We start from the raw sequence: 21203 nt of genomic DNA, 5'->3' as shown, positions 1-21203 counted from the left end.
CCATTTTTAAAGATCACATTACAAAGATGACTACTTTAGAAATTTGATCTTTCTCAGAAGTGCTTATCAGTAACCACATGAACCTCATACTGAAACTATCATAGTCACTTATAGACCTGTCAAGCGCAGCTACATCAGTGAGCCATTTTCCCTCATAGACATGAGCAAAGATGCATCTGCAAATATACAGATGATATGTCAAGAAAAAAAAAGCAAAGAATAAAGAGTTATATTATTTTTTAACTTCAGAACTGATACAATTTCAGCTTGTATAAATGAAAAACTGTGAATGAGACTTTGAATGGGGCATTTGTGGCCACATAAACAGTTACACTCATTGTTTCCTCTGCTGGGAAGGCATCTGTAGCACAGTCATAACGGTAACCACAACCACAAATAACGGCAGGCAACCTGCTCAGGGGTGAGATCTCTTGCAACAGACGATTGTCAATCAGTGAGGGGCAACACATCACATCCATGCCCAGTGAGGTTTTTGTTTGAATGTACACCTTACATTTTTACATTACATTTCATTTAGCTGACGCTTTTATCCAAAGCAACTTACAATAAGTGCATTTCAACCATGAGGGTACAAAACCCAGAACAACAGGAATCAAGACCTTACAGTGTTAGATAGTAGAGGAAATACAGATCGGATAATAAAAAAAACACACACACAACTAAAACCAGCTACTTCTTTTAGTGATACTGGTCATGTCAGAGGTAGTGTTGTTTCCACTGGTGTGCAACACATTCACACCTTATGCATCGACTGGCTTTCTCTTATCTCAAACGTTCTCCCCTTTTGTTTGGACCTGAATATCTCTTGAGGAGTCCTGAAGAGGCCACTTAAAGAGAACTAAAGACAAGATCTGAGACACCTGGAAGGGGAAGGGGGGAAGAAGAGGGGGGTCAACTAAATCCCTGAAAATTCCCCTCACACATCTCCTCACTGTACCAAGCTATTCACCACTGAACCCCCCTTCCTTTGGACACCCTGAGAGTGCTGTGCTCTGTTATCCCTTTCTCTCTCAGGCCCTGCCTAAAGTCTACTATCTCCCTCTTGCTGTTTGTCTTTTGCATAACAATTATTCTGCCAAGTCCATGGCTCAGGACAATGCTCGGAATGCTGGAGTTTGATCTATCTATCTATCTATCTATCTATCTATCTATCTATCTATCTATCTATCTATCTATCTATCTATCTATCTATCTGTCTATCTGTCTGTCTGTCTGTCTGTCTGTCTGTCTGTCTGTCTACCTACCTACCGATCTATCTATCTATCTATCTATCTATCTATCTATCTATCTATCTATCTATCTATCTATCTATCTATCTATCTATCTATCTATCTATCTATCTATCTATCTATCATCCCCTGTAGTATGAGCCTTTACTTTAGAAGAAGAAATTCTGTCTACCTTTAACAGCAGCAGTTCACAAATGGACCAATATGAAGGCCATGAGATGAGTTTGAGGTCTGACAAAACTATATACTTTTATTAAAGCATCCTCTGCAAAATGTATGTAATTATTTAACCAGACTGTTAGCCAGTAAGGTATCACTTAATTATGAGAGGCCACAATGGAAAGATTTAAGGATTTGTTACAGTCAACAAAAGGAGTCTGCCGCTCATTCACTTCAACCTAGATACCATGTATGCCAGACAGCATACAGCACAACTTGATTAGTGCACCTGATAAGACCTTGATCATCAGACTAGTTTTGGACCTTGAGGCCATATCAGGCTGGATGCCAAGGTAGAACCTGCAGACGAGAGCGAAACTTCTGCCTGGTGTTTCTTTCAGATGAGACACCGGGAGGGGGAGGGGGGAGGGGTTGCTGGGTGTGGGGCGGAATCAAAGGGTTGAGACTTATTGTTCCAATGTAAAAAGGAGCTAATGGCCGACCATCGCAACTCGGGATCTGAAAGCCACAGGGTGCCCCGGGGTCAGCTCGCACAATGGCAACCCCCCCTCTCCCTCCCCGCAGAGCGTCTTCCTGCCGCAATCTGCGGCCAACGATTCGCGCTGGGGGACCGCATCTGCACTGGTGCTCCGGCCATCCAGGCCCCTGAATGGCCACCGATTAAGGGTGAATGGGAGAGGGTCACCTGAATGCTGTTGATGGTTTCATACTTTAGCTCGTTTTCTTTCCGTATCAGTTCTGAAGTTAAACTAAAAATGTAGCCACGATATACAGTGGCAATTTTTTTTTTAAAAGTATGCTTTGTTTGATATAAATTACCCCTACACCACACATAAATATTTAACAGTTCTAACACAATACAGGATATTATATTCAGCTGCTTAAAATACAAATAAAAAAATGCAGTAAAAATTAAAACACCATGGGCAGTCCATGGTTCACATTTTCTCCCCACTTCACCACAAACACGCTTTCCACAACAAGCTTAAAGCCACTTCTTAATCTGTACTTACATAGGTGTAAAAACATCAGCATGCAGGTCTGTCTTATCCTTTCTAAATATTACACTGACAGGGCATTTCAAGCTGCCATAAAACAGTTTTCTTCTTCTTATGTAAGCCTAAGTGTTTCCTAATTTATGAGCCATCAAAACACCCTTAAAGCCATAAAATTAACCTGGCTTTTGTTTCTTTCTAATAAAATAGGGCCCGATTAATTAAGTTAATTTGTTGGATGGATTTACAATGTTATTTTTCGAAATGGGACGCATTCAGGTAAGACTGAAGCCTCAGTGGCAGGGATTTTAATATCAAAGACATCTCATTATAGGAGAATAATCTAAATAAACTCATATTTTAGTTAATGTCATCAGTGAGCAAGTTATGCTGCATTGGTCTGTGCTTATTTCGCATTGTAAATATTGTATTCACAGTGATTCCGAACTGAAGTATTAATATCTATTTTCCATTGCATCTTACTCTTAAATTTCCTTCAAACCCAGAAAGTATGGATAGTCTGCGGCAAAGCACGCCCATTACTTTGGGAAGAATCAAGGTCATTTACAAATTCACAATCAGCTGTGCTCAATTGTTTGCGCCAGCCAATGGGCGAAGAGATACAAACTGTCACACCCTCAGCTGTGATTAGGAAAACCTGTGGAGCAGGGACAGACAGAAGCATTTGAGCTTGATAGTGAAGTAGGTGGTTGTGCCAAAGAGAGGACTTCATGGAGTAACATAGGCTGTAGAGCTATTGATGGTTACATTGCGCCAAGAAAACAGCTCAAGCCTGAATTTTTGCACAATTTGACCACAAAAGGACTTTTTTTTTTTTTTTTTTTTTTTTTTGGTCTTGGGTTCTGTCTTATTTTATTTTTTCCACATCCCTTTCTGTTTGCGCTTAGACGTCGTTCCAAGTTTTAAACTTTGGCTTTCAGGCCCTTGGAGAGATGTCTGAGAGATCGCAGAGCCCGCAGTACCAAACCCGGCCCTATGACTTCAGCCGGGCCAACCCTTGCAACCAAATTTCGGGTCAAGAGGGTTTGGGTAGCGCTTTGCCCTTCCAGCTTCCTCACGGCATCTTGCACGACCCGGCCCTCTACAACAAAGCTGGTTTCAGTGGTATCACAGCAGCAGCCTCGCAAGCGTTTTTCCCGTTTTCGCCCGTCGCTAATGACTACAGAGGATCCGACCTGCAAGTTGGAGACTTTGGGCAACACAAGCATTGGTATCCCTTTGCTGCATCCGAGCACACCGGCCAGGTGCCCGGCGTAATGGCAGCTACCCAGCCAATAAACCTGAGTCCCCCCATCGCCGAGACCCAGGAGCAAATCAAACTGCCCGAAATAAAGACTGAGAAGGAGGCCGATATTGACTACTCAACGGAGCAAAAGCTTCAGCAGTACCCGACAGCCTCCACATCTACGCCCCACGGAGTCTACTACTCTAAGGTCTGGGCCCCGTCCTTGTGGCCTGGGCTCTCCCATATTGCAGCACCTGGTGGCAGCAACCAAATTCAATCAACATCCTCGGCATCTTCCCCATCTACGTCCCCGTCACCCCCAAACAACGGGCTTCAGGGGAACTCGTTTTTCACACCGGCTGCCACCGATCCCCAAGACCAGAACCCGGCCTCTTCCACACTGAGCAGTGGGTCCTCAAGCGGTGGGTGCAGCGACTCGGAGGAGGTAAGAGGAGTCGTTCAATAATGTCCAGTTTTAACCAAAAGTGTTTTATTTTATTTTTTTCCTCAATTTCTGAGAACAAAAGACTCTTCAATGCTGAAAACCTATTCTATGTAGTGGGCTATTAAAAGTCCTCTACAAAGTTTCCAGTCTGTTTAATTTTCCTGTTTTTTTTTTTTTTAGGAGACTATTTCCACTGACGAACTGGAGAAGTTTGCGAAGGAACTGAAGCACAAACGCATCACGTTGGGTTTCACCCAAGCAGATGTTGGCCTTGCACTGGGGAACCTGTATGGTGAGTTTAGGTTCAATATTGAGATGTACTGAGTTATATTTTCTTCACTAAGGTCAGAGTTGGTAAAATGTAATTTACGAGTTTATACAAGTTGTTCATCTCGTGTAATCCATGCCATCACATCCAAATCTGAGAAGTGTGGAGTCTGGATTTTGAGAGCTGTGTCATCCTGATCTGTCAGAGCTGCTCAATAAAATGGACAGTGGAGTTTTTAAAAAATTTTTTTATTTTATTATTATTATTATTTTTTTTTTTAAAATTAAATTGTAATTTAATGTGCAGATCAGCACAAAGAAATCAAAAGTGGTTGTAGGTTTGGTATGTTACAACTGTCTGACTTAAATCGAACTCTCTTAGAAGAAGCCTGTATCATTGTTGTTTCTGATCCTGATTTCATTGCCAATTCATTGTTTGTGATCATGCAGGGAAAATGTTCAGCCAGACAACCATTTGCCGCTTTGAAGCCCTGCAGCTGAGCTTTAAGAACATGTGCAAGTTGAAGCCCCTCCTGCAGAAATGGTTGGATGAGGCGGAGAGCTCGGAAAATCCCCAGGATGTAAGTTTGCAACTCTTGACATCTGCCAACTAGTTTACAAGACAACAGATGACTAGGTTTGAATGGATTGGGTTGGTCTTGTCAGATCCAGCTGAACTTCCCGCTGAGCAAACCCAATCCATGGCCATCTGCTCTTGTGATGAGTAAATAACAATGCGCCACCTAGTGGCAATAATTTAGCAGGTCGGTGACCACAAGATACCTTACCTTAACTTGAGGGGCAACATCAATTCAGTGGATAACATGTTATTACTCATAGCTGTTTTGTATGACCATAAATAAATAACATGTTTCTGTTACTTCAGATGTACAAGATTGAGCGGGTGTTTGTTGACACCAGAAAGAGGAAGCGGAGGACCAGTCTGGAGGGAACAGTGCGCTCTGCTCTGGAGGCCTACTTTGTCAAGGGCCCCAAGCCCAACACCCAGGAGATCACGCACATCTCAGATGACCTGGGCCTGGAGAGAGATGTAAGCCCGGTGAAGTAATTTTCCATTTTAAATAGTTTAAAAGTTGGTTATGTTTTTCATTAACAAATGCTGTTTTCGGCAGGTTGTACGAGTTTGGTTTTGCAACCGAAGACAGAAAGGGAAGCGCCTGGCCTTGCCACTCGATGAAGAGAGTGAAAATCAGTACTACGAGCAGAATCCTTCCCCAGTTAACATGACCCCTTCCTCCATTCCGAGTCAGGGCTACCCAGCTTCCAACTACCCTGGAGGCCCTCCTCATCCTCATCCTCATCCTCATCCTCATCCTCATCCTCATCCTCATCCTCTTCCCCTTCCTCTTCCTCTTCCTCTTCCTCCTCCTCCTCCTCCTCCTCACCTCTACATGCCCCAACTTCACAGGCCTGAAGTCATGAAACAAGCCCTGCACCCTGGACTGGTTAGTCACCTGACTGGATAAACTGGCGGTGCCCCAGAACCACAATTGCCTTCCCAACTCTGTCCAAAACTAAATCTAGCTCAAAACAAGCTCTGAATCCAGTAACCAGATCAACTAACCACATTGGTGGATCTAAGGAGTGAGATGGATCCAAGTGGTTTCTTGTTCTAGTTGTGATATTGAGCCTAAATTAAATTCTATGGCCTGCAAATCAATGCCAACTTCAAACTAAAACCAAGAATTTTTTTTTTAACTGAATGTGCCTTTGTTTTTTTTTATTTTCTTCCATAGTGCGTAGTAAGTTATTCGATAGGCTATTGCAGGTTTAGAACAAATATGTTGGTATATGGTTTAGATGTAGAGTGAAGATGGGGTTATAAATGCTTACAGGGTTAAAGAGTCAGGGTATTCATTCCATTTATACTAATTCCTGGGTAGATTATTTTTTTTTCTGTGGTGCAGAGTAGGGAAACTGGGTTATCAAGGCAATGACAATAATGTGAGGCATACCTCCTTAAACAGTATTCAATTTTGACAAGTTGTCAATATTTGTGCAATACTTCAGTGTCCATATACTTAGAGAGCAGTTTGTCTAGACTATCTGATCTAGAAAATGCCCATTTTAGGATGTATTTCCTCATTTGATTTGAATTTCTTCTTTTTGCACAGTTATATTTGTAACTGTGATCTTTTTTCATTGAGTGCAATCATAATTGTTGACTTTAGCCATATACTATTTTGAAAATTTGGCAACCAGATTTTTCTACTTGAAACATTGCAAACCTTTAATGTGTGTGCATCAAGTAAAACTGTATTTTTTTTTTGTTCTTAACTTTTGTATATGTATTTGACTGGATTTGATCTTTTTCCCCAGTAAAACCCATCAAAATATGTTGTTTTGCATTTGTAGTTTATTAATCGGCCTACTTCACAAGGTTGCAACCAAACTTGGTTAAACTGCAGAAGCCAGGACTGGGGAACTGACATGATAAATGTCAGTAAACTGAATCGCAACCTAGTTTCTGAAAACAATCTCTTTTACATGTTTTTGGGGAAGTTGAGCATTTTTAGCTCAAGTGGTTTAGTGCTCCAAGTAATGACACTCGAGAGTCTTTTTGCAGTACACCATAATTTTCATTTATTACTAAGCAAAGAAGATTAAATACTTAATGGACCAAACAATGTGAACATCTTTGACACCTTCAAAATCAAATACAGTGCAGGTGAAAATTAAATCAAACACCAAAACTATATCAGTGAATTATTAGACAAGTCATCATTTGTCTGCAAATATATTACTACAGAGCTGGAGTCAATTTTAAGTAGGGGGCTTTCACCTGGTAAAAGAAAAGAACTGATTATATTTTTCATTGGTCAATATATTTAGATTATATGATAATGCTCTTCTTAATTGCAAGGAATACAACATCCATAAGAGAAGCAATTAACATGGAACTAAATGCAGGTTTGTCTTCACTTCTTCAACGATGCTGTAAAGGCCTATAGACATAATGTGTCCACTGTATACTTCAGTAAAATACAAGTCAATTACTTACCCTGACTGTCCAAAAGTAATAATTGGCCTGCCTGTAATTCTTAAGCTGTTACAGCCAATAAACACAAATGTATTTCATAGCTTCTGACGAAATCAGTCTATTGCACCTTCCTCTTTTCAGTCTTTGTGCTGAGCTAAGTTAGCTTGATGTTGGTTTATCGAGCAGACATGACAGTGGTGTCAATCTGCATACAACTCAGCAAGAATGCATACTTCCCAAAATACTTAATAAAACAGTTCTTTTGTTAGAGAGGTCAAGTGCTGGTATAAAGTGCAAGGGATATCGGCACGAGTTCATCATTTGATTGTTCTTAATAAGAAATGTTTAGAGTATGTTAGTGGTGTTGGTTGTGTGCATATACAGGTGAGGTGTGATACCTCAGATTTTTAACAGTAAAATTTGCTTTACCATTCATCCTGTACCACTATTATTTATATGAATTTACAGATATACTTATTCGCACGGTAATAACGTGAATAAAGCTTGACAAAGCCTACAATGACGAGGCACATAAATTAGACAAAATGCAGAGTATAAAGTCATGATGTCTGCAAAATGCAGCAAAGTCTGCAACTTGTCAATGAAACTGTCAACCAAAAACGTACACTCAAGTAGTACTAATGTTAACCCAGGCCTGTAGGTCTGAGTAAACTTTCTGCTTAGGTAAAGTGTTGAACTGTGAGCAGACCTCACACAGTCTTTCCCTCCAGTCTGTGTACAGTTTTACTTTCCACTGTTGCTTCCAGGTAAAATATTCAGCGTAGCGTTCCTTGTCCTCTGCGAGCTGCTGTAGATACATTCCTAATTTTTTCACTGATGCAAACTCATCAATGTGGATGAAAGAATTAGGTGGAGCGACAGCTTTGTAATCTCTTAATGGCGGTCCTAGGACGACAGGCACAGCCCTGCCTTGGTAAGCATTCCTCCACAGCTTCTCTGTGATATAATCTTTGGCGACTGAGTTCTCAAAAGCCAAATAAAAGTAGCAGCGAGAGATTGTAGGTAAGAGGGCATTAGAGGGGAGCGGTGTCTTTGTCCAACGACCGTAAACCTTGACAGGAACTGAGGCACTGAGCTCTTTGTATACTTGGCTTCTTTTGTAGTGGCTCCTGTAGTTGCTGACCACCCAGCACACAAGAGAGCTTTTATTCAGAGTGTTGTCTTCCACCAGATGTCCTCCAGGCTCTTTAGGTAGCCGCTTGCCGTAGGGGACAGTGATATCAGCGTCTGTCCTGTAGGTTATGGTCATGTTGAAGATATTTGCGAATTGACGCAAGTTTCCATTGTGATCCTGGGCCTCCAGGGACATCCAGGCCCACCTCTGGCCCTGTGGCCGCGGGAGGTCGATGGGAAGCTTGTGGTGGCCACGTACCAGCTCCATGTTGTGGAACACCACCACATCGGCTGTGGGGTAAATGGAGCGCTCGTTGACCAGTTTACAGCGAGGGATGCGATAGAGGTCCCAGCACACATCACCTCTGAGGCTGAATGGCCTGTTAAAGGGCCAATACCACAGCAGGATGGTCACATTTCTACTACTGCTCCAGTTCCTGAAGGTGGAGGGATTTACAGTTGTCAGAGCCTGGGATCTTCCCAGCCATCCATTGAGAAGGCATAGTGGTAAAACACAGAGAAGGAAGAGGAGGAGGAGGCGCCTCTTCATTGAAGGGTATACAATCTTTTTTGTGTCTTCACACCCCTGTCATAAAAAAAGAATCAAGTATGTCATGAGGTTTTTGTGACTTCATTTTTTGTCTTAAGAAATTGCATTGAAGTAGCACCAGTATTCTTTGTCAGAAAGCAAATCCCAATCTGAAAGGTGTAGGATCTAATGGTATTCTGCACTTTGAACATTATCTATTAAGATTAATTTTACCACAGTACAGTCCTGTGAATTGCCAATGGTTCTGTCATCAACCTGTCCACTTGATGAAAGATAGTATTGGACAAAGATAATACAGCTGGTAAAATAAATATCAAACACGTCACCATTTTTCTCAGTAAATATATTTCCAAAGGTGCTATTGACATGAAATTTTCACCAGATGTTGGTAACAACCCAAGTAATCCATACATACAAAGAAACCAAAACAAATACGTTCAGAAATTACATTATGTGTAATAATGTGATATGACACAAGGAAAAAGTATTGAACATATGAAGAAAGAGATGTGCAAAAAGGCATGGAAAGCCAAGACAACAGCTGAAATCTATCTGTAATTAGAAAGCAATCCGGCCCCTTGTCAGTGTAAATTAATATCAGCTGGTTCAGTCCCAACTGATGGCCTATAAAAAAGGTGTCTCATTATCAAGGTGTCACAAGAAACATCTCATGTTGGGTAAAAGCAACTAGCTCGCTCAAGACCTTCGCAAGCTTATTGTTGCAAAACATACTGATGGCATCTGTTACAGACGCATTTCTAAACTTCTGAATGTTCCAGTGGGCATTGTTGGGGCCATAATCTGGAAGTGGAAAGAGGAAATTACATCATTTCACCATAAACTGGCCACGACCAAGTGCTCCTCGCAAGATTTCTGACAGAGGAGTGAAGAGAATTATCAGAAGAGTTGTCCAAGATCTAAGGACCACTTATGGAGAGCTTCAGAAAGACCTGGAATTAGCAGGTACAATTGTTTCAAAGAAAACAATAAGTAATGCACTCGGCCGCCACGGCCAGTATGCACGCTCACCACGCAAGACTCCATTGCTGAAGAAAAAGCATGTTGAAGCTCGTTTAAAGTTTGCTGCACAACATTTGGACAAGCCTGTGAAATACTGGGAGAATATAGTCTGGTCAGATGAGAGCAAAATTGAACTCTTTGGATGCCATAATACACCATGTTTGGAGAACAAATGGCACTGCACATCACCCTAAAAACACCATACCAACAGTGAAGTTTGGAGGTGGGAACATCATGGTGTGGGGCTGCTTTTCAGCATACGGTACTGGCAAACTTCACATAATTGAAGGAAGGATGAATTGAAAAATGAACTTATTTGTTTTGGTTTCTTTGTATGTGTGGATTACTTGGGTTGTTACCAACATCTGGTGAATATTTCATGTCAATAGCACCTTTGGAAATATATTTACTGAGAAAAATGATGACGTGTTCAATACTTATTTCACCCGCTGTATGTATCAGAGCAAGGATTCAGTTAAAATTATACAGGGCTCTTCAAATATCTCTAATAACAAATATTCATGCTTTGGTAACCTTTGGGATGGCAACGGTGGAAAATTGGAATTAGAGTCACTCCGGTCAAACAAATAATAAAAAGACATATATTTAAGGACATTTAATTTTCTTTAAGGCAAATCTTCACATAATTTGGAATCCACTGAAGATTAAAACTGAAGGCCCACAATCAGTAACAACGCAGCTCATGAGCGATACCTTGTACTGATGTTCCATAACGGGAAAAAGACGGCATCTCAAAAGGAGATTCTGACTGTGTAGCTGTAATGACAGTTATACTTATTTTTGGGGGCGTTGAGGTAGGAAATACGATCTGCCTATAAATGACATACAGCTCTTACTAAACTGCAGAGAGAAGCACTTGGAAATAAACTGCTACAAGCACAATTGATACACATGACATATCTATATAAATATGATTACAAAATTTAAAGAATTGTTTTTGTTGCCCTCAGTCATCATCCAAAATTTCTGGGATAATAATGATTGTATTTAGAGCTCACCATCAGGCAGTCCAACTCAGTTTGAAGCTCCCTGTATGATTCACCACTTCTTAAGAGAAACTTGTGTCAGCTTACTTTTTTTCCTATATGGACAAAATAAAGAGAACATTAAGAGAAAGGAATAAGTGATTCATGCCAAAGCTTGAAAATATACTTTAAGCTTAGAAATGACTTCAAAATCAGTAAAGAAATGCATTGTAGTCACCATTCACACATTAACATTTTAGGATATTTGTCCTCTGGCTGCTGTTATTTGGTTAATTGCTCCTGTAATGTCTAAGGAGAGACAAATGCAACGCAAAACATTTTGTTGAATATTAAATACAGATTTTATAGATATACATCAACATATGTCACCAGATATCAAGACAATTTAGAAAAAAAGTTTTGGGTTTTAATAGTTTCCTATTCTTTTTTATTTATTTTTTTTACTTTGACTTCTGTACATAGTTTATTTTTAGGAAGTTACATTGTGGAAAGTGAAATCAAGAAATTTAACAGAAAACAGAATTATGCAACAGCTTTAGAATTCCACTCTGCATCAGGGAAGGAAAAAAATGCATCATTGAGTGGGAGAGTAAGTAAGGAACTACTCACACAGGACAGAGAGAGTAAGATCACTACAAAACTAAATGTAAACTAAATGTGTGTTTGCTTTAAAGGGAAAAGTGTGCACACATTTTAAAAGCAAACACAAAAAAACATCAAAACAGACAATTATTTATGATTTCTATATTTTATGTCAATCTGTAGAAACTGCACAACATTTGCAGGGCTTTTAGTCTTGTATTAGCCAAGAATATTATTACATTAGGATGTGCAGGCAAAATTCATTTTGCTATTAGCTACTACAGTAAACATGATGTTGTTTGTATTTGTGAATGTGGACTTTTCTGTCTTAAAAATACACTGTACACAGCCTGTATGGTATTATATTATAGACCATAAGAAACAAACTGTCAGGATGTAAATTCTGCCTCACTTCCCTTTCCCCCCCCCCCCTTTCAAATGATCTAGCTCCTGTTGCATGCAGATTATTTGCTAACATAATTCAGCCAATTTATTCAAGTTTTCTCTAAATTGCACATTATAATGCTGCAGTAAGCTAAACAGCTCCTTCATCAGGCTGTATATTACCCTTATCCCATTGGCATCATTTGCAAGTACTTTGAACGGACTACTGTTATGCCTTACATTATCAGAGTGTAATGGGAAGCCTGCAACATAAAATAATCCAAACCAGGCTGCTAAACAAAACACAAGCACCACAGTTCAAACCTTATCAATAACTACAAAGCGTAAAAAAAAAAGGCATCACTAGTTGTACCTGTCTTTCTTTGTTTAAAAAAAACCTGAGTTGGATACTGGATTACTCAATGAGAAGGAGTTATGTCTAGAACGCATTGGTGCACAGACAATGAAAGGTACACACACTGTCATTGTAGAAGATCAGAAACAAAAGATTTAACTGAAAATATGTGAGATTAAAACACAAGGGCATCCAGATATCAATAACTTCTCAAAAACATTCATCTGTTTTATAAGTAAGTTTCGAAAGTTCAAGAGGCAAAGCTGAACAGGATGTAGTGAAAGATTTATGTTGGCAGCGATGCTGTTCTCGTCACTGGTTGTTAAAAAGTGTAAAGATCCCACTAATTTCCTTTCAATGATAAAAAAGAATATGTGACAACAAGTTATTTCAGAAGGTAGACAAAATTGACCAGAATAAAAAGCATGCTAACTCCAAACTTTCCCCACTAACCTGATTAGAAGATGAGTGGTCTGTCCTCAGTCACCATTTATCGTTACCATTGTTGGTAGCTTCTGGCAGGAACATGATGCTGAGCTTTAAGTGTTTGTAAACCAAAAACGCAAACCCTTTTGAGGAAGTTGAGATGTGGCTCTCTCTTGAGGGGTTCAGTATGAACTCCTCATCATGTTACATGCTCCCACCTTCTCTGTGAGTCTGTATTGTTTAAATTTCTGCTTCTTTATGTTTTTTTTGCAACACACATACTGGATGTGTGCAGTGACGGGGAACGAGGAAGTAATGTAAGTTTTGATAGCCCTGTAAGCCTTGATAGGAGGAAATGGGTGGTGAAATTAATGTTTACGAAAATAAAATAATAAATATATATTTATAAAATAATAAATATATATATATATGAGTACTGCATTGTACTGAATAGGAAATGGCATCATGATTATTTTTGTAATGATTGAGTGCTCAATGTACAATTCCTCTGATTAGTTTCCGTTGTTGATTGTGTTAAGTTTTGTCGACAGAAAACAAATCATAGTCATATGTTTCAGGCATTGTTTCAAACTAGTTTGAGCAAGAAAAAGCTATTCGTGTCATCAATAAATGAAAAAAACAAATGAAAACACGACAAAAAGTTGGATTCTGTTAAGATTATTATTCACATACATGTGCCTAGTGCTGTTTTCCTTGAGCCTTGTTTGTGCCAGTGAAATATGAAATTTATAAGCATATGTTTTGGCAGTAAAAAGTGGTTAATTAAAAATAGATAAAGAATAAGATAGAGGGTTATACTCCAGGTCATAAATGACTCTGTCTTGCCATATTGAGGTACTGTTTTTCCTATTGTTTTTTGCAAATTGCATAATCTGTCTTCAATGCACTTCTTCACATTTCAATATGTATTTGTAATATGAATTGTGTGTGTTACATAAATGCAGTGTGAACCTAGTTGTCACCTGGCTGCTAAAAAAGTGTCTTTGGAGCAGGAAAAGAGTGAGCAACTGTGCATGTGATGATGATATGGCTGAGCCATGGAGCCATGTCATCATAGTTTCTGGACAATGAAGGGTTTATGTACTGAACTTATGTTTTTAATGTGTTATTGGTGCGTCTAGATATTAGGTGGGTAAAACTTGGTAGTGCTCTGAGCCCCCAGCAGCACCAGGCTAATTCAGGTTTATGGTCTTTACATCATTTAATAACTTATCTGTCAAAAACACAGCCATCATCCCTGGGTTATTTAAAGATCACCCCAGACACATCTGAACATAATAAGATATCGTTTGTACTTTGTACCACATTTTTTGGTCTATTGTTATTTAAATTTGAATCTATTTCACTGAATAAATACAGCATGGTTATACCAAGCAAATATACTGAGCACCGTGGGCACAGAAATTTCTGTGGAGTTCAATCTTATGCTATTATCTTATTTATAAATCTGAAAAACATTAAAGAAACTCTCCCGCCATTAAGCTCTCAAAGCATAAGACTACTTGTGAAGGACTGTCTCTGTCTTCAGGTACCTTCTCACTTCCTCTGGGTCCTGTCACCTGTCAGAAAAGGTTAGGGGTAGAGAAAGATGAAACAGAAAGAAAGCCCTGAAGGCAATCGTCTCCCTCTCTCTTGTTCATGCTTCTTGTACCCGTGTTATTCACCCACTGCCTACTTTGATCTGCCCATCTACAACACTTCACCTTTTTATCTGCTGCTTTCCCACACAAGACTGTGTGAGCTTATCTGTTTGAATCTGCATGCCTTAGTGTCTGTATTTGGGTCCTCCATATAGCTCACTTGAGTGGTTTAAAATGTTTTAGTAAGGCTACAGTTTATTCCAGCGGTTTTTAACTTGGAGTGGATTAACATGATTGGAGTGGATTAACATGATTGGAGTTGGAGTGGATTAACATGATTGGAAATGATAAAAAAAAAAATTTAAAAAAAAATCTACATTCTGCTGCAAAGTTTTCTCTAATCTTTGGTATTTTACCATCCAACACTGAAAAGTTTCCCACTCAATGCCTCTAAAATAAATTCAAATGAAGCAACTAGGACTACTGCATGTATTTTACAGGGCCGGAAGCTAAAAAGACTGGGAACTACTGGAGCTAAACTAATTTGGTATATTTTGGTACCTCTTTTTTGGGGTTGAAAATTCCTTTTCCATCGCATGCTATGTATTTGTTGTCTTTGTTTTGCATAGTCGTTCGCGCAGTGTATTTACCTACCATTTCCATGTAAATCTTGTTTAGTGAATCTGATGCTACTTGAAGTTGCTCAAACAAAGAGAAGTGCCACACTTATTGAGAAAACCCACTCCACCAATATGCATGAATACATATTGTTGAGCAGCTGGTTCCAGCAAAAGTGATGTAAGGTAAAGACAACAAACTGAGGGGTTATTCAGGATGTGAGTAGAATATTTTCACCAAATTATTTATATTTACCAACAAAAAAAAAAGGCAAATTTTCTTATTTCCTTTCCGCAATTACTAGAATTATTTAAGTTCATAAAGAGAGAAGAGAGCAACTGAGATCTGAAACTACATATTGCTGTGTATCCTAAAGGCAAAAGCCCCATTGATGCCCTCTACAGGTGCATTTCAGGCATTAATGATTGAATGGCTCAGAACTTCCTTTAGCTCAATCAGATCTGCCTTTTATCACTTGAAAAATATTTTCAGTGATAGACTAGTGCAAACTTTGATCATAGTAGGCTGGACTATTGTAGTTCCTTCCACTCTGGTCTACTAAAAAAAAAAAAAAAAAAAAAAAAAAAAAGAGGCAAAGAGCAACTTAAACCTCAAAAAAAAAAAAAAAAAATTACAAAATTCAGTTACTCGTGCTGACTAGGACTAGAAGCAAACATTACACCTGTTTAAAGTTGCTGCACTGGACACTGTACCAGTTCGTTTTAGAATAGATTTTTTTTAAGATATGTATCCACTAGATTCCTTAGGTCCTCTGCTAGTTGTCTCTTAGTTGTTCCTATAAGGCCCAGTGCAAAACCCATGGCTGCTTGTGGAAAGGTCTGCCGGAGGACCTGAAGGGTAGAGGGAGTGTGGTACCTTTAAAAGACAACTGAAAACACACCTTATAAGCCTGGCTTTTTTTTTTTTTTTTTTTTTTTTTTTTTTTTTTTTTTTTTTTAACAGTGTGTGTTTAAACTTCTTTTAATTTACTTCCCTTTTAGTTTCTCTTACTTCCACTTTATTATGGTTGGCACTGGGAGGTGCATTTGATGTCTGACTTTATAAACATAGCACAAGGCATACATCAAAAGTTTGATTGATTGATTGGCTATACAAAACAGTAACATGATTTTATGAATTTGGTTCAAATCTATGACTCCAGCTTATGGAATCCAGAGCACAATGTCATAGATGATTGACAAAGATAGATCACACCCTCATGATTTCCTCTTCAGGGCTTCCTTGTCCACAGAATAACACTGTTCTGTGGGGCTGAACCTGTGTCTCTTCTAATCTGCTTCTATGTGGTTTGGTATCTTTATCTCACTCGTCTTGGCTCACAGCCTCGTTTCTGTTTATGTCAACTTGCTTGGGGCGTCTCTTCCTCCTGTCTCCGATCACAAGAATCTCAGTGTCTTCAGTAAGTACCTGCTGTATGAGAGCACTTTCTAACACTCATGAATGCTGATCAACAACTAAAGGTTTGCTGTGAGATAAATGCAGTATAAACACACCAAATGGAGAGCAAGACGGGGTACGAGCAGGAGACACCAAAACAAAAACACTATTGAAAGAGACAGAGATAAATAAGAGAAAGAGGTGAAGGTTTATATTTCAGGTGAGATAAAAGTGTCAAAAAATGCCCTCAGTGTGACAATTTCCCCGATTCTCATGACCGTTCTGAAATTATAAGAAAAATGACTGTGAGGCCAAAAATCTATTGTAAAATCTATTAAAATTTTGTTCTGCAGCTATTTTTCATCCCCATTTAAAAAACAAAAACAACAACTTAACACTACATCAAACAAGGATTTTCACTGGCTGTCATGGAGCGATGACTTCTACCTAATCCATCTTTGAGATGATTTAAGGACACCAAATGCTCACAAGACTGGGGAGCAAATCTTGGCTCCCCATTTGGATGACCAAATAGTATAAAAAGTGATTAGACAATGTACTTGAAGGAAATTAACTTAACAAAATGCTAGTTTATCTGTTTATATGTTATTCATGGTGCACATACCTTACAACGTTGATTGTTTAAAATTGATTGACAAAAGTAGAATATGCAATGCTTTTGTTTTGTATTTCTACTGGATCATTGCACAGTATTTTGTCAATTTTGGAAGCATTTTAGTTACCTAGATATTTCAGGTTTTGCCTCAAAAACATACTTTAAACCACAGAAAAGACAGTCCATCCTCATTTTATTTATACTCTCTACTTTATTACTTATTTTGGTAGAGAAAAAGAGAGCAAACCAGACAGAGAGACAGAGACAGACCAAAGTGGACACATTGAAAGTTGCAGATTTCTCACAGAGAATATGCTGGAAGGCAGAGAGGCTGAGAGGGTAGATCCAGATTTGCCGGTTTGACTGGAAAGGCCAGAGGGGGGTGTAGTGTAGGCTGCGACTGTGAAGCTCGAGAGGTGTGGCGTGAGACGAACAAAAAACAGAAACAGGCGTAGAGAGGAGAAGAGGGATAGGCGAAACACTGAAATAAAATAATACAGGTGGAGTGACGATTAAGCAGTGTTCTTGCATTCAGCGCAGACTGTGATCTCCAGTGTGAGTATGGCCTTCAATAATGCATCTTACTACCAGTTTTTTCAAAACCATGACAGTGTGTGTGTGTGTGTGTGTGTGTGTGTGTGTGTGTGTGTGTGTGTGTAAGAATGAAACAGAGATTACTACATCTTCAGAGTCACAGCTCTGCCTTGTCTTTGCATCAACAGTGACAGAAACAAACCAGCAGAGAGGAGGACAGAGAAAGGGAAAGAAAGATGGCTGAGGCCCCGAAGATTGAACTCTTCGTTAAGGTAAGAGAGCAATTGTAATGTTTAAAAAAACCCTGCTTGAGAACCACAGGTGTGGACAAAGCAATGTATCTCATTTATCTATTGTTCAGTAAGCCTTTAGTTATTTTAAGTAATACATAACTAAACCAGTAGTATTTATTTTAAAGAAGCAGCTTTACTACGGGGCTAAATCTCAGAACAGTTGACAGAAAGAAAAAAAAAGCCAATTTCCAGGTGTCACTGTGTCTGATTTAGTATTCTTACCTACTTCATCATCTCCTTATCTTTAGTTGTCGGTTTTGTACTTATGTTTGTTGCAACATGTTTGTGCCTAAATGCTTGTAAAACTAAGGTAGTTCACTGTATTTTATTGTAATATTATATGTGCAGTTGAGAACTGAGATGCTTATAATGTGTAATTTGTATTGAATTGTTGTAAAAGAATGATCCATTTCACTTTATCTCTTGTTATGTAGACAGAATCCGTGTGAAAACGTGTGGTGAAACTGAAAAAAGAAACCTCTTCTTTTAAGAAACCTGTGTCCTGCGCTTTCAAAACTCCTCATACAGTATAATATAGCAGAGATACCAAACAGCATTTAGATAATAGATTGTTTAATCTGGGTGTAAAGCAGCCTCAGCCTTTCGTTTGGCATTCCTGAGCAGCTTGCTTAAAGTGTCAGAGCAGAGCAGGCTCGACAAGAATAACTATGTGGGAATTCACTGTTTGGTCAAACACATTGCAACACGGATGCTGCTGTACAATTTCAAAAATGTTAGATTTTAGATTGCATAGTTTTCATCCGTGATGATTGAAAACACTTAATAATGTTTTGTCTTTGTCTGTCAGGCCAGTGTTGATGCTGAAAGTGTGGGGAACTGTCCTTTCTGTCAGAGGCTCTTCATGATTCTTTGGTTAAAAGGAGTCAACTTCACCCTCACCACTGTGGACATGAAGAGGTGATAGAGCCTTTTATTCTTTCTGCAAAGGTCTTTTCTTTGAGAATTACATTTACCGCACCTCGATATTCATTCCATCCATCCATCCATCCATCCATCCATCCATCAATGCTACAATAACACTATAGACAGGCAAACACATCTACACTAGTACTCATTCTATGCAATGTGTAGTTTGCAGTTAACATAATTTAAATATCTTAGACTATGACTTTGAGAGAAAATTTATATATTTAAAAGCAGCTATAATCAAAATGTCTATCAAATGTGGATATCAAATGCTTTAAACGACAATGAAACAGCTGGCAATCATGGATGGATTACTGACCCATACAAATTGCTACTGGACACAAGTAAACTAAAAACAACCAGAAAGACACAGCAATGAAAGTTCCACGACAAGATGCAAAAAAAGCCACTGAACGACCAGAAAGATATGCAAACTGACCTCAAAGAGATGTAATTGGTTCATAAGTGGCCAAAATGAACACAAACGGGCTCAAACCAACCACAGCAAATGCATAACAACGTTGAAGAGAGCTCATTTCAATTTAAAAGATTGTAATAATATATATCCTTGTTCACACTGCCCCCAAGTGGCCAAAAATACTTTGTTGTTGCAGGCTTAAGAAAGGTGCTTAAACCTATTTGGCTAATAAAGTTTATCTGATTCTGGAGAAATAATTAAAGCATCTCGTGATTTTAACTATTTGAATAACTTTAGTATGAGAACCCATGTTTCCTGATTGTTGTTCTGTTACAGGGCACCAGATGTGCTAAAGGCTTTAGCTCCAGGCTCTCAGCCTCCCTTCCTCATCTTCAACAATGAAGTCAAAACAGACACTAACAAGATTGAGGAGTTCCTGGAGGAGCACTTAGCTCCACCACAGTAAGTGGAGTGCTGTTTTTCTATCCTTTTTTCATACCAACGGAGAGATATTAGAAACCACAGGCTGATTGTTAAAGATATTTTCTATCAGATGTTTTTCAGTTGTTGAAACACATCATATCTCATTCATTGTTACATCATCAACATTTTTTGTATTTGACCATCTTAAGGTATCCAAAACTGTGCTGTCAATATAAAGAGTCCAACGGTGCTGGAGAAGACATTTTCCGGAAATTCTCAGGATATATTAAGAATCCCAATCCGGGATTAAATGAGAGTAAGTGAAATTTCACAATTAGCCCGTCACTTCTGCTTTACATATGGCCAAATACCTGTTACACATTCCTGTCTTTCAGTGCTGGAGAAGAAATTTCTGTATACTCTGGTGAAGCTGAACATGTATCTAGAGACGCCTCTCCCTCATGAGCTGGACAAGAACCCAGATGCCACTGAGTCAGCACGCCTCTACCTGGATGGTGACACCCTCACCTTGGCAGACTGCAACTTGCTTCCCAAACTTAACATTGTCAAGGTGAAAAGCAGTCAGAACCTTATTTCTACCGGATGTAATGAGTCGAACTCTGATTTAAATATCTATTTATCAAATTCCTTTTCCCTCAGGTGGTGTGTAAGGAGTACCGTGACTTTGCCATCCCTGTAGAGCTGAAAGGTCTGGCACGTTACCTGGATAATGCCTACAAACAAGACGAGTTTCGCTACACCTGCCCAAATGACTCAGAAATTCTCTTTGCCTACCAATCTTTGGCCAAGTACCTGAACAAATAGATCAGAGACGGAGTGATGAGGCAGTGGAAACAAAGAATGAGTAATGCAGAAAACACAGGTGATAAAATATCTGAAAACTGCATGAAATATTTTATTTGTGTCAAAATGGAGTTAGGATAATAAAAATGTTTGCAATTGCATTTTGTTTTCGATAAAACGTTTTGTTTTGCAAAGTGTTTTGTACATACTGTATGTACTATTGATTGTAGTGATGTGGATCTTTTATTCAGCCCATGTAAGTGCAAGAAAGTACTTTAAATCTCACATAACATGTATACTATGTGTCATTGTGTGTGCCTGCATTGTGTCTAAGCATAATATTAGTTGCAATTCATTAATCACATTTTGAGGTGTAGTCATATTATTTAAACCAGCTTTTACATGCTCAGAAAACACTGTAAACAGATGAATGGTCTTGGCTGTAGTTAACACCCCTTTTCATCATTTTTGCATGTGCTGTATCTCAGTATTGAATCAATAATATTTAACTTCAATATAAATTGAATTTAACTTAATAAAAAAACGGTGTTGATTGTATGAATATTGTGTGAGCTCGTGATGATATGAGTGAATTATACATATGAAAATGTCTGGAAAAAAAACAAGTTTTAGTTTTACCGTGTAGCCTTTAATTTGAACTTTGTAACTTCTTGGCTCATTGATTAACACTTTAAAGTTGTCATCAGTGATGATTAACTCTCTTTAATG

General features: G+C 38.8%; 3 protein-coding genes across 3 annotated transcripts; 2 read left to right on the top strand and 1 right to left on the bottom strand.

Annotated features, from left to right (window-relative positions):
* Positions 1 to 3378: 3378 nt before the first annotated feature.
* Positions 3379 to 6693, top strand: pou5f3 (POU domain, class 5, transcription factor 3). Its single transcript, XM_069159551.1, has 6 exons — positions 3379 to 4116; positions 4297 to 4408; positions 4834 to 4964; positions 5270 to 5434; positions 5517 to 5683; positions 5780 to 6693. Exons 1-6 carry the CDS (start codon positions 3379 to 3381, stop codon positions 5868 to 5870), a joined length of 1404 nt encoding a protein of 467 aa, XP_069015652.1. The 3' UTR covers positions 5871 to 6693.
* Positions 6694 to 6982: 289 nt separating this feature from the next.
* On the bottom strand, positions 6983 to 11147 carry fut7 (fucosyltransferase 7 (alpha (1,3) fucosyltransferase)). Its single transcript, XM_069159538.1, has 2 exons — positions 11108 to 11147; positions 6983 to 9104 (listed from the first exon to the last, which is right to left on the bottom strand). The coding sequence occupies exons 1-2, from the start codon at positions 11108 to 11110 to the stop codon at positions 8013 to 8015; spliced, it is 1095 nt and encodes a 364-aa protein (XP_069015639.1). The 5' UTR covers positions 11111 to 11147; the 3' UTR covers positions 6983 to 8012.
* Positions 11148 to 17471: 6324 nt separating this feature from the next.
* Positions 17472 to 21036, top strand: clic3 (chloride intracellular channel 3). Its single transcript, XM_069159525.1, has 7 exons — positions 17472 to 17630; positions 17798 to 17881; positions 18711 to 18820; positions 19584 to 19709; positions 19880 to 19986; positions 20066 to 20241; positions 20331 to 21036. Exons 2-7 carry the CDS (start codon positions 17846 to 17848, stop codon positions 20493 to 20495), a joined length of 720 nt encoding a protein of 239 aa, XP_069015626.1. The 5' UTR covers positions 17472 to 17630; positions 17798 to 17845; the 3' UTR covers positions 20496 to 21036.
* The last annotated feature ends 167 nt before the right edge of the window (positions 21037 to 21203 follow it).

This window comes from Embiotoca jacksoni, unplaced genomic scaffold, assembly GCF_022577435.1.
Source record: "Embiotoca jacksoni isolate LCO1_2020_lvr unplaced genomic scaffold, fEmbJac1.0.p SCAF_10, whole genome shotgun sequence".
NCBI classification, from domain to species: domain Eukaryota; kingdom Metazoa; phylum Chordata; class Actinopteri; family Embiotocidae; genus Embiotoca; species Embiotoca jacksoni.
This window is presented reverse-complemented; position numbering and strand designations above follow the sequence as displayed.

Coding starts and splice junctions, on each gene's coding strand:
- clic3 (XM_069159525.1), top strand. CDS start 17,846: ATGGCTGAGGCCCCGAAGATTGAACTCTTCGTTAAG. Junction 17,882..18,710: donor AGATTGAACTCTTCGTTAAG/GTAAGAGAGCAA, acceptor TTTGTCTGTCAG/GCCAGTGTTGATGCTGAAAG. Junction 19,710..19,879: donor GAGCACTTAGCTCCACCACA/GTAAGTGGAGTG, acceptor GACCATCTTAAG/GTATCCAAAACTGTGCTGTC.
- pou5f3 (XM_069159551.1), top strand. CDS start 3,379: ATGTCTGAGAGATCGCAGAGCCCGCAGTACCAAACCCGGCCCTATGAC. Junction 4,965..5,269: donor GCTCGGAAAATCCCCAGGAT/GTAAGTTTGCAA, acceptor CTGTTACTTCAG/ATGTACAAGATTGAGCGGGT. Junction 5,684..5,779: donor GCTTCCAACTACCCTGGAGG/CCCTCCTCATCC, acceptor TCCTCCTCCTCC/TCCTCCTCACCTCTACATGC.